Below are 19592 nucleotides of genomic sequence, written 5' to 3'. Positions count from 1 at the left end.
CTGTATCTTCCATGTTTTTATGTGAGATACTCTCAATTGTGTTTAATACATTTTATGTGACTATGTATCAGGTGCATTGTGTCAATGCCGGAGTTAAGTCTAATATTTTCAAGTCATTGATATTGAAGTAAAAGATAAAAAAAACATACGATCAAGGGCGTACCTTTCTAGCGAGATGAATTATAACGGATTCCTTGTATTACATTATTTTTGCAAAGATATTTCGCAACAATTTGAAACAAAAAAAGAAAACAAAAGAATTCAAGCCAAAGGGACCCCCACAATTATAGTGTTGCCGAGGTTAATTAAAAAGATGAGCAGTAAAGAATTACTAAGCATGTGAAGGCAATTGCAATCATGACTCCAGCAGTCTAATTTTCATGAGATAGGGTTAAACATAGCGTTTCGTACATGCTTTGAAGAAAGTCAGTTTCATTCAGCATAATAATGGTATGATTTTTTTTTTTTTTCACTTATTTTCCATGTCTAACAAAAAGCTTGGTTACAGCTTCCTCTTTTATGCTCTTTTCATCTGTGCAATGCATAACCACAACACTTCCCCCATAGAAGATTAAACTCCCCTTTAGTAAATAACAAATATAGACTAAAAACATGGAGTACAAACACAGAGAGAGTCATAGTGTTTCTAAACTCAAAATTTGTGGAGATAGGAGAGAATAGGAAAACACAAATTGCATCTATCTGTCAAGAATCAACGTTTATTTGTTCCACCTTTTAGGACAATGGATATTGTGAAACACTGACCATTCACTTTAAGTCCTCGATGATGTAAGAGACGGCAAAATAAAAGCGGTTGGCTCACAATAAATTTTCTACTAGCCCTTGGAGTGAAACAAACGAGCTATCGGAAGAAATCGTGGAGAATGGATGAAAGGAACTTTTTTGGACGTGTACTAATCTTTTGTGTAAGATGTATGTACAAAAATTGTCTTGTGATGACTCCCTTTCTCCTCGGGGAATTCAATGCGAAATCTAAAAAAATAAAATAAAGAAAGAAAGGTATTTAATTGTTTCGATAAAGTTTAACGGACATTAATGTCCGTCACATATGCTCAATGCATGCTGTTCTCAAGAAAGGGGGTAATTAGGTGTCCAATTCATATCAAAGAGTGAGCAACACAGCAGCAATGATGATACATTTGCGGAAAATATCGTGATCTTGTTCTACTTCCCGGATGCTTTCTAATATTGGCGGTTTTCTTCAGCGGATTGTATCTCCAACAAAAACGGATATGTCCAAAAATAAACAATTTTTTTGCAACACAAAAATATCTTACTGTTACATTCTAACCGATATGGGATGATTCAAAGAAATAGACACACAGAATGGAGAAAAAAAGTCTAAAGATAAAGACAGCTGTACCCCAAAGACTCAAAGTATATAAATAGGTAACGAGATCCTGTCAAACTGAGTAATGAGATGTCACTTTCTTCTTTTTCATAGAACTGCATCTTCAAACATAGTTTAGATACAACTTTAAGAAATTACTTGACAAAGAAGTTAAAACCAATCAATAAACTATTCAAATAGTTCCTCAAGACAATTTTATATATCGAAAAGTTTTCAATCAAGCAAACTTATAAACAATCAAATACAACTACAACAAACAAATAATCATGTGTAAAACAGAAATATGCGGAATCTGCCAACACAAATCATGGACAGGATGTGGTAAACATGTGAGTGAAATCATGGACATTACTTCTAAAGATGAATGGTGCACTTGTGAACCTCTAGATGAGACTGAGGCTGTATATGTTGAAGGTCATGGCAGTTATCCACCAAAAGCTGGTCAAGGTTTTAGGCGTTGCAGTACGGATTCAAACTGCTCGAGGACATCTTCAAACAAGTGAGAGTGAGAGTGAGAGAGAGCCAGAGTTTAGTTCTTGTTCACGGTGTATAGGGTAGATATTTTATAAAGACTGAATGAATTTAACGAAAGTTTTACGAAAGTTTACGATGTATGGATTGTTGAAGTATAAGTGATAAACTTGATCACGTGCTTCTCGTCAAAACCAGTCAACTTGATTTCCATGTTGAACAACGCGAATTTTAAGCATGATGCAATTCAGTGAGGGATAACAAATTTTCTCATGTTTCCCCCTCCCATCGTGTTCAAATTAGGAATTGCAAGAATCGGATCGACTGGTACAAAATGTGCTTGAACGTGGCTTTGAAAAAACACGAACAAAAAAGGGAGTGAGCTAGCTATAAATAACAATTACGTGATCAATACAAGGCTTTGTTTCCAAACTCACCATACTCGGTAAAGGTTTGTTACACGCACTGCCTGCTTTTTGTGTATGACTCGTATACTCAGAACAATGAATGTCATGAGCGTTTTATTGAACAAGTGAGAGAGAGAGAGAGAGAGTCTGTGTGTGTGTGTGTGTGTGTGTGTGGCGATCGGAATTAAAATTATTTATTCTTCGTGCGTGATGTTCCATGTTCTATGCGTTCTTTTTTTCTTTAGTTTTATTTCCAAAAATAGCAATCGCCAAAAGCCAAGAGTAGTGTCAAATGCTTCCGCGCATGTGAACTATAAAAGGGAATGCATTTGGTCTATCCAATTCTATAATCAAATTTTGCAATCAACACAATTATCAATCTTTATCATGGCAGACATTTTATCAGCAGTTGGCGGCATTGTGTCGGCCGGTCTAGGAGTAGCAAATACAGTCACATCAAAAGCAGAAGGTCTTTTCGTTACCGTCACGTCAGGTGCCGATGGTGCTTGGCATACGGCTACTAGCGGTGTTGTTGTTGAGTTTAATTCACTTACATCTAAAGGTGGTGAAGGTTATCAGATTGTCACATCAGGCGCCGATGGTGTTTTTAGTACCATCACACGTGGTGCTGTTTCCGAGTTTTCTGTTGTTACTAGTGGTGGAGCAGCACGCGTGGATTCATTGACCAGAGATGGCTCTTCTGTTGAGACTAGCATAGCATCTACCGATAGTGAGGCAGCGTCTGGAAACAGGTCCTCAGAGGATTCGTCAGCTAGCTCCACTGAGGATTCTTCCAGCTCGTCGGAAAGTGGATCATCATCAACCGCTCACTCATCTGCAACCGCCGCTGCCGCAGGATCATCAGGATCCTCTGAATCAAGAACTACAAGGTCATCGGAAGAGTCGAGCGCCTCAAAATCAACTGAATCTTCTTCGTCATCATCTTCGAACGCTGCTTCTTCAATCAACAACATCGATGGAATCAAGCATTGGAAAAAGACTTTAGTGGTTGGGGCTTTAGTCGGGGTTTCATTTGTTGCTACTGTATTATAAGAAAAGTATATAGATGTTTTAATAGACACTATAGATTTTTAGAGAGGATAAACTGTGGCTGCAAATGAGGCTTGTGTGTTTACAATGACTTCTCTTTATCATTTTCACGCGCAATTGACTATGTAAGACAGAAGAGAAGGAAAAAATAAAAAAGGATCTGAGGGGAGGGGAACAGAAGTGGGGTGTGACGATAGTGCGCGAGAAGTTATGAGAGAGAGGCTGGGGCTTATTGTGAGAGCGGAGAACAAAAGTGCAAGTGGCGGGGAAGACAATGCTATCCAATACTTTTCATGACGATAGGGTTGAGGTGAATAGATGTACTTCGAGAGACTCAATTCAACTGTTTGAACTTTCTTGTCAGACGATTATCTCGTTGTTAGTACATCTATCGCCGTGCCATGGCACCGACCCCATTTTTGCCACCAAGGATTATCCCTGGGGTGCGAGAATCTACTTCTCCACAAACCTTAAAAAATAACTGTTTATATGCTAAGGAGTCTACAAGGAGCATGGGATCTGAGTAGCCTTTCAAGATCCATATGGCGTGTTCACTCCTTTATTTCTAGTAGTTTTGAATCCTCTTTCGTAAATAACTTCTAAAGTCATGCAAAAAAAAAATATTCAGCGCCAACCCTTTATACATACCACTAACACACGACAAGTTGTTTATATAACAATCCGAATTACTTATTCTCGATACAATCCTTCATCAACGATCCTTTTATACCAGTACCTCCTCATACATATGTACATTTGCTATTGAGATTTTCACAAGCAAATAACTTTCGCAAAACAAGGAGCTGAATTACAACAGACACACAGACAAACAGCGAAAAAAAATAAAAAATAAAAAAAATCTAGTCAAGGAGTAAGAGATTAAGCAATATACTTGAGCCAGCAAACAAAGCAATACATCAACATCACAACACAAGGGATGATGAACTTGCCTGATTTTCTAAATGATGGTGATTCGATCAATAGAAGGAAATACAATGGAGGCTCAAACAATGGGAGTAGACACAATCTGATATTCGATAATGGTACTAGTAACCAGCAGCATCATCACAGCGATAGCAGCAGCAACAACAACAACAACAATCTCCATCCATCAGCACCCTCCAACAGTGATGACCCTTTACATCAATCAAATTTTAATGATATATTGTACAACAAGCTATCGAACTTGAGTGATTACCCTGAATTTGACTATTCATCATATTATTACAATAACCCTACAGCAACGAACCCAAATTTTAGAGATACTTTTAATTTACCCATTGAATTACAAGGTGGTGTTACCAACATTTCGTCAAGAAGACCAAGTTATGCTGCTGAATCGTTCACTAGAAATAACTTTTTTCAACAACAGCCGACGGCAACGACAACAGCAACGACAACAGCAACGACAACAGCAACCACAGCGACTGCTCCGCAAACATCACAAGTTGGTTCTCGTTCATCCAACTTTTTTAGTAACAACACGAACAGCAACAACGGTAACAACAATAGAGGGTTATCATCGTTTGCAATGATGAACAACTACCACTCCAAGAATAATCAATTCAACAACAATGGGTTCAATCTTGTTGATGCTTTTGGTGACATCAATTTGAATTCGGGATCCAAGTTCAATGAATTCCAGTCGAGAAGACCCAGTCAGTTGGTCGATTTTCCATGGAGCTCGCCATTCAATGCTATGCCTGCTCAACAATTTTTGCCACAACAACAACAACAACAACAACAACAACAACAACAACAACAACCAGGACAACCATTTCAGCAATCGGGTGCACTTGGTGCTGGTCGCAGTGCCTCTATTGATGCCTCGGGTACGAATTCATTTTCTCCATTTACTGACTCTAATGGTGCTGCCCCCACCTCAGCTCAGATGAGTATGCCACCTCGTGGAGCTAATCCATCTCACTTGCAGGCACGAAATGTCTTGCCCGGAAAGCAGCAACCGCAACAGCCACAGCAGATGCAATCATTCTACTCACAACATCAGCAACCACAATTTCGAGCAATGCAATCTCAACCTGACCTCATGTCACAACAATCACAATTTGCTAGTGCGCCACCAGGTCAACCCATCAAATTGGAAAATGGGTTACTTTTGAAGGATCAATATATTGTTGCATCACCGGACTTGAAAGAATTGTATTCAAAGACAAAGAGGTATTATCAGGATGAAAAGATAACAAACAAAGTCTTGACAAAAATGAATGGGCTATTGAGTGATCCTGTGATTACTAAATTGATCACCTTTATCAAAAACTTGAACAATTTGACCTTCAATCACAAGATATTATGTATGGTGATCAACAAAAACGGGAAATTTGACTTGTTGTCATACCCAAACAATTCCAACATTTTTTTACAAAAGGATGACTTGGTTATCGTTGATGGAGATAGAGGTAAAGACTTGGTAATGATTGTTGAGCCATTAGTCAATTTGAATTTTGCCGTTTTATTCAATTTCCTCAAAAAATTGGAACATTTAAAGAGCTTGACTATTCATGAAGGATACGGAGGAAAAGCCCATGGAGGCACGCATTCGACATCAATGAATGCTTCAGCAATTATCAACTCACATCTGAACGAAGACAATGAGTTTATAATTACGTTACCTACGAAACAAGTGTTGCGGTTTGCCACTCCCAAAGAAGTGCACAAGATTAGTGGTAAATTTCTCGAGGAGAAAAAGGCGTTCATTACTTGTTTCAACAAGATTAAAGAATTGGGATTAGATTCGGACTTGACATTGATAAATGTTGAGTATCAATGTGATTTCAAGAAACTTATATTTTATTATTTTGCTGGATTCAAGAGAATTGATTTTAGAGGGCTTATAAAGGAATTATTCAAGATCTATAAAACAAGGATTTGGTTATGTGCTGTTTTACCATTTAACCAGCCAGAGCTATTCATCACTATGAAAGACGGGGAAAAGAATAAGAAAGAGACTACCAAGACAAGTGGGTCCACCACCAACAAGAGACAAGATCTTTTACCAAAGGAGTACGAATTGAGTAATGAGCAGATCTTGAACTTTGCCATTACCGAATTTGATACATTGCCATCGCCCAATTACTTTCATCTGATTAATACATTAAATTTGATTAGACATTTAACTAATGATATTAAAGGTCAATTTTATGGTTTTAACAACAGTGCCGGGAAATAGAGCAACAAAAAAAATAATGGATACAGGAAGAAAGAGGCGGGATTAATATAGAGTTAGAAAAAGGCAGAGAGACAGTTTAGAACAATTTTTGAATTTTTTTTTTTGGTTTGGTTTTGATGATGATGATGTAATGATATTGAAGAAAAGTGTGAAGTTGACAGGTTCAATTTTGAGTAGTTTTTGGTTTTGAAAAAAGATGGGAGATAACAAGAGTTATATACACTATATCTTATACGATTTATATACTGTTGAAATGTACATTTATAGACGTTGAACAAAGTGTAAAAGTAGTTGGTGGGACGCATCTTTGCAATTGCGCAAAAAAAAAACAAAACAAAGTAAGCCCCAAAAAATGCAATCACCTTGGCTCTTCTCTTATAATTCAACATGTCCAAACGACCTGTATCCGTTGATGAACTATTAAAGGAAGACTTTGAAAAGCCTCAATATATTCCCAAATCCAAACGATCGAAAGCAACGGGTCTAGTACCGACAGAGAAACCCCCAATTGTTGAGAAACCATCATCATCATCATCGTGGAGACGTCAGAAATCTTCAGAAAAAGTGTTGGAGCCACAAGTAAAACATAATGAGCCCAACAAGAAACTTGCTCGACGTAAGTTTCAATTTGACTGGGATGAGTCAGAAGATACTACAATCACAACATCTCTGACATCGAGACCATTACTATCCTTTCTTGATGACGACGACGATGAGCGAAATGAGTTGAATGATCCACTATTGAAAGATGAAACTACTGGACACTGGACTGCTAAAAAATTACCTCAAATGAATGAACGAGATTGGCGAATATTTAATGAAGAGTTTTCCATCAATTACCGAGGTGGCGGCAAGATCGTGCCTCACGCAATTCGATATTGGAAAGAATGCCAATTGCAAGAGCCGATTCTACAATCTATACAAGAACTTGGGTACATTACTCCCACACCGATACAAAGAGCCAGTATACCGATTAGTTTGGAAAAATTAGACGTGGTGGGAGTCGCTGAGACTGGTAGTGGTAAGACTCTCGCTTATTTGTTGCCCATTTTGCAATATTTGTCCCAAATTGATTCAAATTATATGCAATTCGAAAGGATTAAAAACCAACCATTGGCACTTATTTTAGCACCAACGCGTGAATTGGCATTACAAATCACTGCACAAGCTGAGAAACTATGTACGCGATTAGGCTACAATGTTGTTTCCATAATTGGTGGACATCAGTATCAAAGTACAATTGAAGAAATTGATAATGGTAGAGCTGGTACCAAAGGTGGTGTCGACATTGTTGTTGCAACACCTGGTCGATTATTGGATTCAATTGATCGCAAAATCATCAACTTACAAAAATGCTACAATTTGGTTATGGATGAAGCAGATCGAATGATTGATATGGGGTTTGAACGCGATTTGCATCGATTGATTGCTTATTTGCCCACTCAGGATGATCTACGATGTACTATTGATGGCAAGATTTTCCATCTAACTCAACGGATAACTTCAATGTTTACTGCAACCATATCACCACCAATTGAAAAATTGACTAAATCATATTTGACTGATCCAGTTTTTGTAACCATTAGTGGTGCCGGTGAAGCCTTGGATAACATTGATCAGAAATTCGAGTATTTGCCTACACTGAAGATGCAAATTGGTCCCGAGGTAATTAAACAAATCAAACTGGACAATTTGCTCCGTGTTATCAAAGCTCATAAACGAAACAACCCCAAGGCACTTATAATCATTTTCGCCAATTTCAAACATGTTGTCGATACGCTACTGGAAGACTTGGATGCAAAGCAATTCCCCAATGTAATCATCCATGGTTCTAAAACTCAAGCTCAACGAGAATTGGCACTTGAACAGTTTAAACTACACGACCCGTCAATTTTAATTGCTACTGATGTTGCAGCAAGAGGTATTGATATACCTCAAGTGAGTCTCGTTGTTAATTTCCAAATGCCTAATAAATTTGATGAGTATATTCATCGAATTGGTAGGACTGGTCGTGCTGGTCAGTTTGGAACTAGTGTTTCATTTATTGACGATGGTGATGTGGCGACGTTTTCGGAGTTGAAAAAGTTCCTAACTAAAGGTGGTAAAAAAGTGCCTGATTGGTTATATCGATACAATTCAGCGACAATAAGAGAGTGATACAAGTTTGTACTATGTAATTAACGTTATATTAAAGCACACCCCTTTTCTCGTTTGTTCATTTCTTCCCCCTTTCCCCTTTCGCAAGCCTCCCCTTTATTCAATCTTGTGATTCAATTTTGCAGCAATTTGATTCACCAAATTTGGCATCTCCAAAAATCCTTGACCAATGAATGCAACATCAATCATTCCATCATCGACGTAATGGTTCAATTTGACCACATCCATATCTAAAGCACCACTGCAACCGACAAGACACTTATTTTTGACGTGTTTTTTCAAAATTGAAGCCAATGGAATATGACCTGGTATATTTGGATCTGAATTCAATGAATAACGAGGCTTTGAATTGGGGGTGATTTTACCTGATGTTACATGGATTAAGGATACTTGACCCGTGCCAATGATCAAATCAGCAATGGATAAAAATTCATCCAATGACTCGTCTTTAAACAAATTATCACAAGCTGATAATTTGACAAAGATTGGCACATCATCACCGATGGCTTTCCGCACTTGATCAATTATATCCAACAAAATCTTGCACCTTGACTCAATTGATTGACATCCATATTCATCATGACGTAAATTGGTGGCTTTACTCATAAACTGATGCAACAAGTTGCCATTACAACACGAAATTTCAACACTATCAACTTTACTAATAGTCACGACTCGTTTGGCAGCTTCAACAAAGCTGCCAATGGCATGTTGAATATCAGCCAATGTCATTTCCTTGGGAACTTTCAGTCGATTATCGTATGCAATTGCCGATGGAGCAAGTATCTCATTATCATCATCTCCTCCTCTAGATGAGTCATTGTGTTCGCTGGCTCTTCCATTAAGGTCAAACTCACCATCGCCAATGGCTTTCCGTCCACCATGAGACAACTGAACACAACAAACACATCCATCTTTATGAATTTCATCAACAATTTGTTTCAACTTTTTTGCTTGTTCATCATTCCAAATACCCAATTCCTTGTCATCCAATTTACCCTTTGGATCAACACACATTCCTTCAATCATAATCAATCCGGGATGTTGAGCAGAAAACGATTTGTAGCGAGATAAATGTAAATTGGCAATTTGGTTTCCTGGCCCAGCTGCATAGCTACACATCGACGATACTGCTAGTCTATTGCCCAACTGTAGGTTCTTTACATTAACTGGATAGAATAACGCTGGTGGCATTTGCTTTGTAGTTGAGCTTGGCTCGAGTTTAGCGTCAATTGAGGTATATGTGACTGTACTATTACTTGTCATTTGGTAGGTAGCTATATAGTTAGTAAGGCGGCAGCAGGGTTGTTTCTATTAGGCATTCCTTTCGTGAATAATTTAAAAACAAGGAGACATTAATACGTTTAAATAGTCTCACACTAAATGGCATTCTGTTTAATTGTGTGCATGAACGTGTGACAGCAAAAGTAAAAAACTAAAGTTCATAATCATCATCCACATAATAATAATAATAATAATAATAATAATAATAATAAATCTTATTTCTTTTCCATTCAAGGGGGCGGGTTGCCCCGGGGACAGTAAACTCTGAATGCGGGGGGCGGACTCAAAAGAGACAAAAAAGGTATAACGTTATCGCTTTAGAAACGGGATAATTATAAAGTTTCTTGTTGCAACAGAAAAAGGAGACAAAGAAAAATAAAAGTAAAAAAAGTGGTGTGTAAGATCATGCGAGATTAAAAACTCTATATAAAACGTACAATGTGCAATGTGTTAAATGTGCTAAATGGTTGAAGTGATTTGTGGAGAGAATAGAGTGGCGAAGAACACCTGAGCTAAAAGTCGCCATGATTCTTCGACAGATAAGCCATAGCCATAACTTATGCACGTCTATTTAAGCGCCAAGATCACACCATATAGAGTTTTGTATTTTCGCCACGGATTCCGTTAGTTCTAGAACTTTTGCTCAAAAGAGTATAAGCCCTTTGACCTCATACGATTTAGCGCAGATATGACTCTTTCCTGTTTTATTGTACCATCTATATTTCATCTATCCTCAATCGTCATCTTCATCACTTGAGTAATTACCCAAAACAGAAATCAAATTAGGTTCGTGTCGAGTGGTTTTCATCCTTTTGCGTAACTCAGCCAAATCTTTCAAAGTTGATTGATTAACTAATCCGTGTCTTTCGAAGAAATCTTGTCTGATCTCATCACTAGTGGCACCACCACTATGACTATGTTCTCCAATACTATGATTTCGACTAGAACCATTTTGCGAGTGTCCGTAACCATTACCATTACTGGTGTCATAGCTATAATTGTGTGGCTGCAGAAGATGATGACGATGATGACTGGAGCCGTTTGCAGTTACCGCCTTATTCCTGATGGGCATATTACCACGATGTAGTTTTCCATTACTATTGGGCTTAATTTCTGGTACGGTGTCCTCTTCCTCATCTTCATCGTCCAGATCGACGTCATCATCATCATCTTCTTCTTCATCATTCCTGTTATCAAGCTCCACTTTAACGACCTCAAGCGGAGATTTATCCGAAATTCTATCTTCACCCATCTTGACACGTTTACAAGTTTCATTGCTCAATAGTGATTTTACTGTATCCATCGCTAATTGCTCCATTTTGCGTTTGGTGTGTTTTTGTGCTTCAGGATTTCGATCTTGATGTGCCCATCGTACATGTAGTACTTCTTTGCTTTTACTACTATTAGTCTCTGGATTGATTAAACACTGTCTATTCATGGCCTCCTTGGCAAATTGCGCATCAGCCTCTGTCTTCATAGTGATAAATGCACAGTTCTTGTTGTATACGACCCTGACCTTCTCGATATCACCAAACTCTTCGAAATTTTTGGTCACCAACTCCTCGATATTCGGTCTCATTTGTATGCCACCAACGTATAAGGTCCTATTGGAATTATTGAATGAACCCACGCCATCCATGTCATCGTTGTATTCGGCAGTTTTGTCTCTTCCGAAACAGTCCTTGGCCTGATTTTGATACGTTGATTTGCTTGGTAGATTATGGAGGTATTTACAGTTGGATCCCATATAACAACATCCCCTGCTAAAAAACAAGCATACTGGGGATGCATCTCTTGCTCTTGTATATCCTTGATCGCGAGTAACCTTGACTCTGTATTTCGATCGCGTGAATGAATCAGTAGCTGAAGAATTCATACCACCTCCTCCACCTGACCAGTTGAGATACCACATGTTGAAAGTCGTACCTCCAACCTGTTGAGGCCTTTCCTCATCTTGTATGGCATTTATATCTACTTGTACGCGTGCTGGCAGTGACATGGGGTCTGAAGAGGTGATGGAACTGATCGATGACATTGTGATATTCCAATTTTTTTTTCTTTTTCTTTTCCACGCCTTACTAATTGTGCAGATCTAATGAATGACAACGGTTTGCTGTATGAATGAGTGTGCACTAAATAGCGGGAACAGCGTGTTCGAAGGCGATGACTATGGGTGGATGCGACGTTGTTGTTGCTAATGTAATGTAAATTGTTATCTTATCCTAGTTCGAAAAAACTCTGAATGTATTGAATGTGATGGATGTTGGAACTTCAGCACAGTAAGTTCTTTCTTTGAGCTAGTAATTTCGGTTGGATGAATGAGAGCTCTCTAAAGGTAGTCACAAGGTGTATCTTTAATTTGACGTCCAGTAGTAATGAGCTCAACGTCTTATTATACTGCACCTTTTGAATAAATGGATCTCCGCAACAAAGATCCTTGATCAGATCTTGAGCACAAGCAATTAAACTCTTACTACTCGTGATGAAATAGCTGCGTTTTAAATTAGTCAAACAAAGTGTCCCTAGTTTACGTTTTTGTTGAGTTCCAGAGACAGACTCAGTTTTTCACAAAGTGGGGTGTAAATGACACCTATTAGATGTTTCTGTCTAGTGGCAAGGGTGGGAAGTACCGTGTAACGAACAGCCCTTCTAGTCTTCAAAAGGCAAAGGTGGCTCTCGCCTTTAATGATAGAAAGAAAGTGATTTAAGAGAGATCTTTGGAAAGTTGGTAATTTGGATTGCTATACGGGTGTATGTTGTTTATATTCAAAAATATTTTACATAAAAAAACATTTTTGTGTAAGTTCTTCTCGATGATACACAAAACTAGAGAAACATATGTTTTCTATTTACACCCCCCCCCCCCCACCCCAGAAGAGAAAAAGAATATCTTGATCACTGTTACCTTCACTATATCGAAGGCACGTCGAAGCTAGCACTTGAATCTATGAATCTAGGGAAAGCCCCTTGAGATTTCAGGGGCCCCAAGTATTCTAGTTTCTTGGTCTTCAATGGGTGTCTTAGAGTATCAGTTACTCATGTAAGATTTCAACCAACCCTAGTTCCTCGTCTAAGGCGTAAATTACCTTGGTCACTATACTTCTGAATGCTAGATGCTAACGAGCAGCGTGGCTCATTGTCGATATTCATTGTGTGAGTTAATCTTCATGCTCAAAGTCTGTTTGAATTTTGCAATTCTTTTGCACCTTAGACCAAAAAAGTTTAAAACTTTATTTTGTTGTCCAAAAAAAATTCTTTTGTTCTTCCTTTTTGCACCCTACTTCCCCAACTTCGTTATTTGGTAGTGTATACATCAGCCTACAAACACCGCAGTAAGTATTGCTGCATAATCGAGCTACTTGTGACCTGTATAGACACCTCCCACACAGGAGGCACAACTTTCTCTGCGCTTCTCCTTTCATTGGTGAAAACCAGGTTGTAAATGCGGCTTTTGTGCAATACACTAAAGTTAATTTTTACCAACAATGCCTCGAAAAAGCTGCCAGAAAATGGAAGTTTTAGCCGTGCAAGCACATCTCAAATGGTAGGCAGTTGGCTCAGCCTTTACAATTTCCCCCTAAGGTCCCCTCTCCCTTGGAGGGGTCTCAAAAACCAATTCAAAATAGATGGTTTGTTCGTAATTGACGATCAAAAGTGAGAAAGAATTGCTACACAAAACTGATGCATGAAATGTACGTGTACTGATGTCAACTGTAAAGGCGTTTGGTATCGACACGTCCATGCTTTTCTTTTTTTTCTTCTAACACCCCCTTTTTCTCATCCGTGTAAATGCCACAAATGTCTAATGCAAACCGAGTTTTCTTTAAACCAAAAACCCAACTTTTGAAAGTGTAATATCAGGGCCTCAGCCAATCTTAAAAAGGAAAGACTTTCAAAGTCACAATACAAGCTTCATTAATCAAAGAGGTGTGAAATGTTAACTTTAAGGCATTGTACATATATAATATGGAAGAGTAAATGTATGATATGCATGAGTCGGTTAAAGTTGACTAATGCAACAGAGACAGATATTTTATTATTGTTGTGTTTGTGTTATTTATTTGTTATAGGATATCCGGGCGGAGTTCCGCACATAAAAACTAGAACAGCCTCTACCACCTGTACCCCACAGTTATTTTCTATGGCAGCATGAGCAAATACCAATGATGCATCACACAAGTTGACGGTTGTATGTAGGTGCCTAGTGGTGCAGCATAACCTTTCCAGTTTATAGGAGAAATTATCAATTATTTGTCATGTTTGAAAAGCTACTTTTCTCAAGGTCAAAGGTTGTGTTCTTTTCCTGAATCAACATCGTCCTACCACAAGTCATGGTATCGACCGACAGCTAAAGCCTCTAAAAATCTATAGTGTTTATTGAAACATCTATATACTTTTCTTATAATACAGTAGCAACAAATGAAACCCCGACTAAAGCCCCAACCACTAAAGTCTTTTTCCAATGCTTGATTCCATCGATGTTGTTGATTGAAGAAGCAGCGTTCGAAGATGATGACGAAGAAGATTCAGTTGATTTTGAGGCGCTCGACTCTTCCGATGACCTTGTAGTTCTTGATTCAGAGGATCCTGATGATCCTGCGGCAGCGGCGGTTGCAGATGAGTGAGCGGTTGATGATGATCCACTTTCCGACGAGCTGGAAGAATCCTCAGTGGAGCTAGCTGACGAATCCTCTGAGGACCTGTTTCCAGACGCTGCCTCACTATCGGTAGATGCTGTGCTAGTCTCAACAGAAGAGCCATCTCTGGTCAATGAATCCACGCGTGCTGCTCCACCACTAGTAACAACAGAAAACTCGGAAACAGCACCACGTGTAATGGTACTAAAAACACCATCGGCGCCTGATGTGACAATCTGATAACCTTCACCACCTTTAGATGTAAGTGAATTAAACTCAACAACAACACCGCTAGTAGCCGTATGCCAAGCACCATCGGCACCTGACGTGACGGTAACGAAAAGACCTTCTGCTTTTGATGTGACTGTATTTGCTACTCCTAGACCGGCCGACACAATGCCGCCAACTGCTGATAAAATGTCTGCCATGATAAAGATTGATAATTGTGTTGATTGCAAAATTTGATTATAGAATTGGATAGACCAAATGCATTCCCTTTTATAGTTCACATGCGCGGAAGCATTTGACACTACTCTTGGCTTTTGGCGATTGCTATTTTTGGAAATAAAACTAAAGAAAAAAAGAACGCATAGAACATGGAACATCACGCACGAAGAATAAATAATTTTAATCCCGATCGCCACACACACACACACACACACACACACACAGACTCTCTCTCTCTCTCTCTCACTTGTTCAATAAAACGCTCATGACATTCATTGTTCTGAGTATACGAGTCATACACAAAAAGCAGGCAGTGCGTGTAACAAACCTTTACCGAGTATGGTGAGTTTGGAAACAAAGCCTTGTATTGATCACGTAATTGTTATTTATAGCTGGCTCACTCCCTTTTTTGTTCGTGTTTTTTCAAAGCCACGTTCGAGCACATTTTGTACCAGTCGATCCGATTCTTGCAATTCCTAATTTGAACACGATGAGAGGGGGAACATAAAAAAGGGGATAGTTACCCCTATTACATCGGATACCAAAAACTCATTAAGATTTTCGTTGTCCACCCTGACAGAAAGAAAGGGAATAACTTTGCACATAATCTCTCTTATTACTCAAATTAGTGCTTTATTTATGTTATAGGTCCCGCGAAGCTCATCCAACCTTCGCATTGTCTTCCTATACAAGTATAAGAACTGATGCTCAGCTGTATCTTGCTTGACTTTGTCCTGGACAGGATGGACATCGCAAACTCTTAATCTAGGATAAAAGCAGTCCATTCTTACAAAAAAGCTTCCGAATCAATAAGAGCCTCGCAGTGATACCACTCTCTTCGGCAAGCAAGCTCAATCACTCGCATGTACGTGTTTGCCTTATCCTGTTCATGCTTATGAAGTTTTGCGATCTAGATCCGCGACAAATTTGACTCACAAACGCATTTCCAATTTTTTACTTTCTTTTTTCAGAAACGGTGTCCAGCGTAAGAAAAACGCATTTTTGAAAGAGGCCATCTACAAGCAACTGCTCTTTACTAGGTCATCACCCCTTCTATTGCCATCGTTGGATACAGTTTTGTCAACAAATCAACCGCCCCATTCACAGATTAATCATGCTGCAGCTATACTTTTCATCAGCTAGGTTCAAAACATACATCCCCGATTGGATAACCGTTATCGTTCTAATATTCATATTTTTCCAAATTGTTGAACATTGGGAACCATTCCATCGTCAATTTTACATCAATGATCCTAAACTATCACACCCGTTTGCTACAGCTCAACGTGTTACTGATAATCAGCTATACGTGTATTCAACATTAATTCCTGCAATCATTATTATCATAATTTCATTGTTTATTGCCCCTACAAATGTCGACAAGTTGCATCTTGTACAGCTTTCACTCCTTGGGTTGTTATTTAGTGTATCATCAGTATCAGTGCTTACTGATATTCTCAAATGTTGGATCGGGAACCCCCGTCCTGATTTTATTGAACGGTGTGGACCAGCTGAACAAACACCACTAGATACATTAGTCGATATCAGTGTTTGTACGTCTCCGTTGGGTGATATGTACTTGTCAGATGGGCTCAAATCAACACCGCTGGGACATTCATCTATGGCTTTTGGTGGGTTGTTGTACTTGTCATTGTGGTTTATTGGGCAATTTCAAGTGTTGAAAAGAGAAAACCATAGGATGGTGTTGTTGTTGGTGGCGACTTTACCAGTGATATTTGCTTCTTATATTGCCCTTAGTCGAACACAAGATTATCGTCATCATTTTTTTGATATTGCGTTTGGAAGTTTATTGGGTATGGTGTTTGCATGGTTTACTCAATGGAAATACTTTGGCAAATTGACATCACGGGAGAAAGACGGAGGGGGGGAGTAACTAAAGACGATTACGTGTGAATAGAATATATAATAGAGACTTGAGCGTGATGTGGGCTGTATGTACCGTAATCACACATCGTTTCAAAACTACTGTTGGATGCAACTGCGACATTGACCCTACATCATTTGGGCTAGGCTCGCTTGGATCAGGTCCCTATCGTCTCCCAGTGTCCCATTTCCACTTTTCTTGCGACACTTTCCCCACAGTTTGGGGCACAAAATCCATCCTTTTACTCATGCGAAGTATTATCTGCTCTTAAACATTTTGGCGCGTACAAAAAAATGTAGAAGCGAAACTTGTATATTCCTTTTTGGGTAATACTATGCGCTGCAACATTACAAAAAAAGGTAAACTCTTAAAAATCACCTCAGGTGTGATTAGATAATAAAACGGTACAAATATATATATATATATCGACAATCGTTTCTTTGAATAATGAGTTTTGAAATTTGACTCTTTTTTTTTTCCAGAACAATTCATTCAAAAGATCATTATGTGTGGTAGTCAATCAAATTCATGTTGCGGATCAAGCTCTTCCAGTAAGGGATCCACTGGTGCTAGTTTAGCTTCATCTTCGTCTTCAAACAAGGGTCAATGTTGTGGAAGTTTGTGCAAGTGTGGGTCAGGTTGTGGATGTCCATCGTGTAACACCACCAAGCTTTAATGTGGTTAAGTATATAGTTTATAGGGAATAAAAGAAACGAGTTGACATGAATTTGTAGGAACCGACACTCCCCTACCTACATTTCTTACAAACATTAAAACATTTTCTTAAACATAAATAATATATACCTTAATCTACATACCTGTAAACTAAACCTTTACTTTCTAGGACTCAATTCGAAAACTTCCTTCTTGATCAAGGCTTCCAATTCAGGGCTGACACCACCAAAGTATTTAAATACTCTGTCTTGAATATCGTGTCTTGCATTAGCAACATGGACAGCAATATTGTGAGCCAAATGTTCCTGTTGGTTTGGGTATTTAGCCAAAACCTTCCACAATTGTGCTGGTTGTTCCCATTCGTATGGGGTAGCCTTCCAGTGGAATGGAGTAGCAGCACCTTCCCAAACTTCTTGATCCTCTTGCAATGAATTTGCTTTGAATTCAACTGGAACATCTGAAGCTAAGTAGTTTGGAGTGGCGCCGAGGTTACCATTGATATTCATTGGACCATCTCTGACATTTGGGGCGTAAACAGAACCATGTAATGGTGAGTTAACTGGAATTTGAACATAGTTGGCACCCAATCTGTATCTTTGAGTATCAGTGTATGAAAACAATCTTGATTGCAAGACTGGATCAGCAGATGGTTGCATTGATGGAACAGAGTTGGCTGGTGAGAAAGCAGCTTGTTCAACTTCAGCAAAGTAGTTCTTTGGGTTTTCATTCAAAGTGAATTTACCAAATCTTCTCAATGGGAAATCCTTGTGTGGCCAAACCTTAGTCAAGTCGAAGACAGAAAATGGAACCTTCTTGGCTTGTTCTTCAGTCATGGTTTGAATGTAACAAGTCCATGATGGGTAGTTACCGGCAGCAATGCTCTTGAACAAATCTTCTTGAGCAAAATCTGGGTTGGAACCAGCCAATTCACCAGCTTCTTCAACAGTCAAGTTCTTGATACCTTGGTCAGTTAAAAAGTGGACTTGAACATAGTGCCATTCACCTTTGGCATTGGCCCACTTGTAAGTGTGGCCAGAGAAACCATGCATGTGTCTGTATGAAGCTGGGGTACCTCTGTCACTAAACAAGATACAAACTTGGTGAACTGATTCTGGATTTGAGGTCAAGTAGTCCCAAAACATGTTGGCATCCTTCAAGTGAGTTTCTGGATTCCTCTTTTGAGTGTGAATAAAGTGTGGGAATTTAGATGGATCTCTGATAAAGAAGATTGGAGTATTGTTGTAAACTAAATCCAAAATACCTTCTTCAGTGTAAAACTTAGTGGCAAAACCTCTTGGATCTCTGGCAGAATCAGCTGAACCTTGTTCACCACCAACAGTGGAGAATCTAGTGAAAATTTTGGTCTTTTTACCAACAGTGTCCAAGAATTTAGCAGCACAAATATCAGTGATATCATCAGTAACTTCGAAAACACCATAAGCACCTGAACCTTTGGCGTGGACAACTCTTTCTGGAATTCTTTCTCTGTCGAAATGAGCCAAGTTGTCAATCAAGTTGACATCTTGCATCAACAATGGACCATGCTTACCAATTCTTTGAGTGGCGAATGGTTCTGGGATTGGATTACCTTGTGAGTTAGTGAATACTGGGGCCATGATTGAATATAGATATAATTGATGTATAAATTAAAAAGGGAGTAAGCAGAATTAATATGAATCCAACTGGATGTATGTGCGATCTCAAGGGATATTTATATGAACCATAAAATAAGGGAAATTTTGAACGGGAGAGGGGAACTAGAATTAATGCATAGTTTACTAAGACACACACATATACTCTTTTTTTTTTTTGTATTAGTGGGGATATTACTATAGCAGAGTCGTGTACCATTGTACTAGAAATGTGATTATTTTTAAGCATTCATGCAGCAATTGTATTGCAGAACTTTTTGTTCTGTTTTTGATTATCAATCAACATTGAAGATCCAGACCATTGCAATTTTATTAGTAACCAACACATACACACATACGAATTATATAATCATGCCACAAATTGTACA

General features: G+C 38.7%; 10 protein-coding genes across 10 annotated transcripts; 6 read left to right on the top strand and 4 right to left on the bottom strand. All coding sequences in view use genetic code 12, as the record gives it.

The window, feature by feature from the left end:
- Window positions 1–1638: 1638 nt before the first annotated feature.
- On the top strand, window positions 1639–1875 carry CPAR2_207870 (uncharacterized protein; the record flags this gene model as incomplete). The annotated part of the gene is made up of 1 exon (XM_036809703.1): window positions 1639–1875. The coding sequence occupies one exon, from the start codon at window positions 1639–1641 to the stop codon at window positions 1873–1875; it is 237 nt and encodes a 78-aa protein (XP_036666313.1).
- A 762-nt stretch (window positions 1876–2637) lies between these two features.
- Window positions 2638–3303, top strand: CPAR2_207860 (uncharacterized protein; the record flags this gene model as incomplete). Its single annotated transcript, XM_036809702.1, has 1 exon — window positions 2638–3303. The coding sequence occupies one exon, from the start codon at window positions 2638–2640 to the stop codon at window positions 3301–3303; it is 666 nt and encodes a 221-aa protein (XP_036666312.1).
- A 934-nt stretch (window positions 3304–4237) lies between these two features.
- PSP1 (Psp1p) lies at window positions 4238–6487 on the top strand (the record flags this gene model as incomplete). The annotated part of the gene is made up of 1 exon (XM_036809700.1): window positions 4238–6487. The coding sequence occupies one exon, from the start codon at window positions 4238–4240 to the stop codon at window positions 6485–6487; it is 2250 nt and encodes a 749-aa protein (XP_036666311.1).
- Window positions 6488–7276: 789 nt separating this feature from the next.
- CPAR2_207840 (mRNA splicing protein) lies at window positions 7277–8644 on the top strand (the record flags this gene model as incomplete). Its single annotated transcript, XM_036809699.1, has 1 exon — window positions 7277–8644. One exon carries the CDS (start codon window positions 7277–7279, stop codon window positions 8642–8644), a length of 1368 nt encoding a protein of 455 aa, XP_036666310.1.
- A 96-nt stretch (window positions 8645–8740) lies between these two features.
- On the bottom strand, window positions 8741–9910 carry CPAR2_207830 (uncharacterized protein; the record flags this gene model as incomplete). Its single annotated transcript, XM_036809698.1, has 1 exon — window positions 8741–9910. The coding sequence occupies one exon, from the start codon at window positions 9908–9910 to the stop codon at window positions 8741–8743; it is 1170 nt and encodes a 389-aa protein (XP_036666309.1).
- Window positions 9911–10661: 751 nt separating this feature from the next.
- On the bottom strand, window positions 10662–11963 carry CPAR2_207820 (uncharacterized protein; the record flags this gene model as incomplete). The annotated part of the gene is made up of 1 exon (XM_036809697.1): window positions 10662–11963. The coding sequence occupies one exon, from the start codon at window positions 11961–11963 to the stop codon at window positions 10662–10664; it is 1302 nt and encodes a 433-aa protein (XP_036666308.1).
- A 2364-nt stretch (window positions 11964–14327) lies between these two features.
- Window positions 14328–14993, bottom strand: CPAR2_207810 (uncharacterized protein; the record flags this gene model as incomplete). Its single annotated transcript, XM_036809696.1, has 1 exon — window positions 14328–14993. The coding sequence occupies one exon, from the start codon at window positions 14991–14993 to the stop codon at window positions 14328–14330; it is 666 nt and encodes a 221-aa protein (XP_036666307.1).
- Window positions 14994–16126: 1133 nt separating this feature from the next.
- Window positions 16127–16906, top strand: CPAR2_207800 (phosphatase PAP2 family protein; the record flags this gene model as incomplete). Its single annotated transcript, XM_036809695.1, has 1 exon — window positions 16127–16906. One exon carries the CDS (start codon window positions 16127–16129, stop codon window positions 16904–16906), a length of 780 nt encoding a protein of 259 aa, XP_036666306.1.
- A 496-nt stretch (window positions 16907–17402) lies between these two features.
- On the top strand, window positions 17403–17573 carry CPAR2_207790 (uncharacterized protein; the record flags this gene model as incomplete). The annotated part of the gene is made up of 1 exon (XM_036809694.1): window positions 17403–17573. One exon carries the CDS (start codon window positions 17403–17405, stop codon window positions 17571–17573), a length of 171 nt encoding a protein of 56 aa, XP_036666305.1.
- Window positions 17574–17730: 157 nt separating this feature from the next.
- On the bottom strand, window positions 17731–19188 carry CPAR2_207780 (catalase; the record flags this gene model as incomplete). Its single annotated transcript, XM_036809693.1, has 1 exon — window positions 17731–19188. The coding sequence occupies one exon, from the start codon at window positions 19186–19188 to the stop codon at window positions 17731–17733; it is 1458 nt and encodes a 485-aa protein (XP_036666304.1).
- Between the last annotated feature and the right edge of the window lie 404 nt (window positions 19189–19592).

The sequence above is a fragment of the Candida parapsilosis genome, contig 005809 (genome assembly GCF_000182765.1).
Source record: "Candida parapsilosis strain CDC317 annotated contig 005809".
NCBI lineage: Eukaryota > Fungi > Ascomycota > Pichiomycetes > Serinales > Debaryomycetaceae > Lodderomyces > Lodderomyces parapsilosis.
This window is presented reverse-complemented; position numbering and strand designations above follow the sequence as displayed.